This window comes from Drosophila subpulchrella, chromosome 2L (assembly GCF_014743375.2).
Source record: "Drosophila subpulchrella strain 33 F10 #4 breed RU33 chromosome 2L, RU_Dsub_v1.1 Primary Assembly, whole genome shotgun sequence".
Lineage (NCBI taxonomy): Eukaryota > Metazoa > Arthropoda > Insecta > Diptera > Drosophilidae > Drosophila > Drosophila subpulchrella.
In genome coordinates this window covers 15,971,950-15,974,021 of record NC_050610.1, presented here as the reverse complement: position 1 = coordinate 15,974,021, position 2,072 = coordinate 15,971,950, and the positions used below count along the sequence as shown (strand labels likewise).

General features: G+C 42.0%; 1 protein-coding gene across 1 annotated transcript; it reads right to left on the bottom strand.

The window, feature by feature from the left end:
• Positions 1-417: 417 nt before the first annotated feature.
• LOC119547796 (dynein light chain 1, axonemal) lies at positions 418-1,111 on the bottom strand. Its single transcript, XM_037854812.1, has one exon. The coding sequence runs from the start codon at positions 1,005-1,007 to the stop codon at positions 459-461; it is 549 nt and encodes a 182-aa protein (XP_037710740.1). The 5' UTR covers positions 1,008-1,111; the 3' UTR covers positions 418-458.
• Positions 1,112-2,072: the final 961 nt, after the last annotated feature.

Below are 2,072 nucleotides of genomic sequence, written 5' to 3'. Positions count from 1 at the left end.
TAAATTATTTCAAAGAAACCATTTTAATATATATCTGTATGGCCTGAGATAATAACTTCGAAAACAGGAAAACCTCAAAACTCCGATTTGTTTTAGAGTATCTATGTTTAGTTCCCCACAGATATACATTCTCCAATGGGTTTAGACTTGGTTTGGGTTAGGAGGCGGGTGCAACATGAGTCAGGCAAAACAATGGAGCTCATCAGCAGCTTTGGGAACGCATTGAAAATTGGAAAATCTGCCAAAGCGAAAAATAAGAAAATTCAATGGAAAAATGTTTTCTGCTGAAATGCCTATCACATGCGAACAGTTGGCTGTCGGAGGAATTCTTGATTCTAGCCTTGTACTGTTGGCAGTGATTTAGTCGAACTACGGAACAGAAGGTCAAAGGTTCTGTTGTTCAACTTCTGACTCGCCTTTATTTAGAACATAACAGAACAGGGTTTGTTAGGTTTCCCCTAGCGAATGACTGGCTCCCCGTCGAGTTTCTTCAGATTGGGCAGACGACGCACTGCCTCGGCGGTAAAGGCAGCCGGTTCCATGTTCTCGTTTAATGGGTTGCCCACGAACGTGATTTCCGTGAGATTGGGTGGAATGGCGATGCGCATAAACTCTGCCCAGTCCTTGATCACGTTATTGGATATATAGAACACCCTCAAAGCCTTCATCACTTCGAGGGGCTTGATCTTCTCGATGTTGTTGTAGCTCACCCACAGCTCCTCTAGAGTGTCGGCCAAGGGTTCGATGCCATTGAGGGTCTTCAGATTGTTACGCGCCAGGCTCAGGACCTTCAGGTTCTTCATTCCCGATATACCGCTAATCTTCTCAATCATATTGGAGGACAAACTGAGTTTCTGACACTCGGTCAGCGTGTTGAGGATCGGATCCATTTTCTCGATCGGTGGATACTGGAACTGCAGTCCAATTTCTGTGGCAGTGCTGGCCGGCTGCTTATTGCGCTCCTCCCACTTGGCCAGGGCATCCTTTAGGTTCGTGGGCTTGGACATGACTAGTATGAAATGGTTTCTCTATCCAAAAGAATACTTAGATATTCCTGAATTACAATTTTAAGTAGGACGGCAGTTAAATGTGTATTACTTTTTCAAAGCCTTCTGTTTCGTTTTGATAACTTGAGATACCTGCAAATATTATATCAATTCAAAAGAAAAGTGTGTCTAACATTTATGAAGCAATATTTACAAAGTAGTGTGCTTTATTTAGTTTTGATAAATTCCTTACAAGTTTTAGTTTATGGATTCTTTTTAACATAAGATTTGTCTTATATTTTCCATATAGAGTCCTTGGTAATATATCCTCCAATCGAAAGTATCCTACGGGTCATTATTTTGTGAATCATTTGAGTAGTGATAGTTGCCCCTCCTCAACGAACTCTACACCTCTAAAGTTGTTTCTATTAAAGAGCTCAGTACCTTGATCCACCTGCGAGGACCAAGTAGCTGACTTCTTAGCCCAGGGGTAATTTATTTATTTGCCCATGTGCTCGGCGCTCCCCAATCGCCGTCTGTTGGCCTGTCTGGCGCACAGTGATAACTTCATTGGCCCGGCCCTTTGTTCTGGCCGGGATTGGAGGAGACTGAGTTCCGGGTTCGAGGAGCTCCCCATTGTCATATGCTACCCTTCGCTTATTTGCTGCCTTTTGCGTCATGTTGCCAATTGTGGGGGGAAAACGAGCTGCTTTGTGTCAGAGGCCTCCTCGGCACTTTGTTACACACATTTGAGGTGATAATACAGTTCACATTTCGCCCCCAGGGACTCACTTTTTTGTTTTGCTTTTTTGTCGAACCCTTGTTTTTTTTCTGGTTCACTTTAAATTGTACACAGCGTTTTGATTAAATATTTGCCGCAGCTGTTATCGCGAGTACAGCAAGCTATTTTCGGGCAATAAATTATTGAATTTATTTGTCCGAATAGCGGCAAAGGGAAAATGTTTAAATTGGGCCAAGCGTTTTTTGCTATTTTTCTTGATAATCGTCCAGAAATTGGTAAAAACATATTTGATTTCTTTTCGGCATTTTCGGTTTTATTTTTTGTAATTCAAATAAAATTTGTGC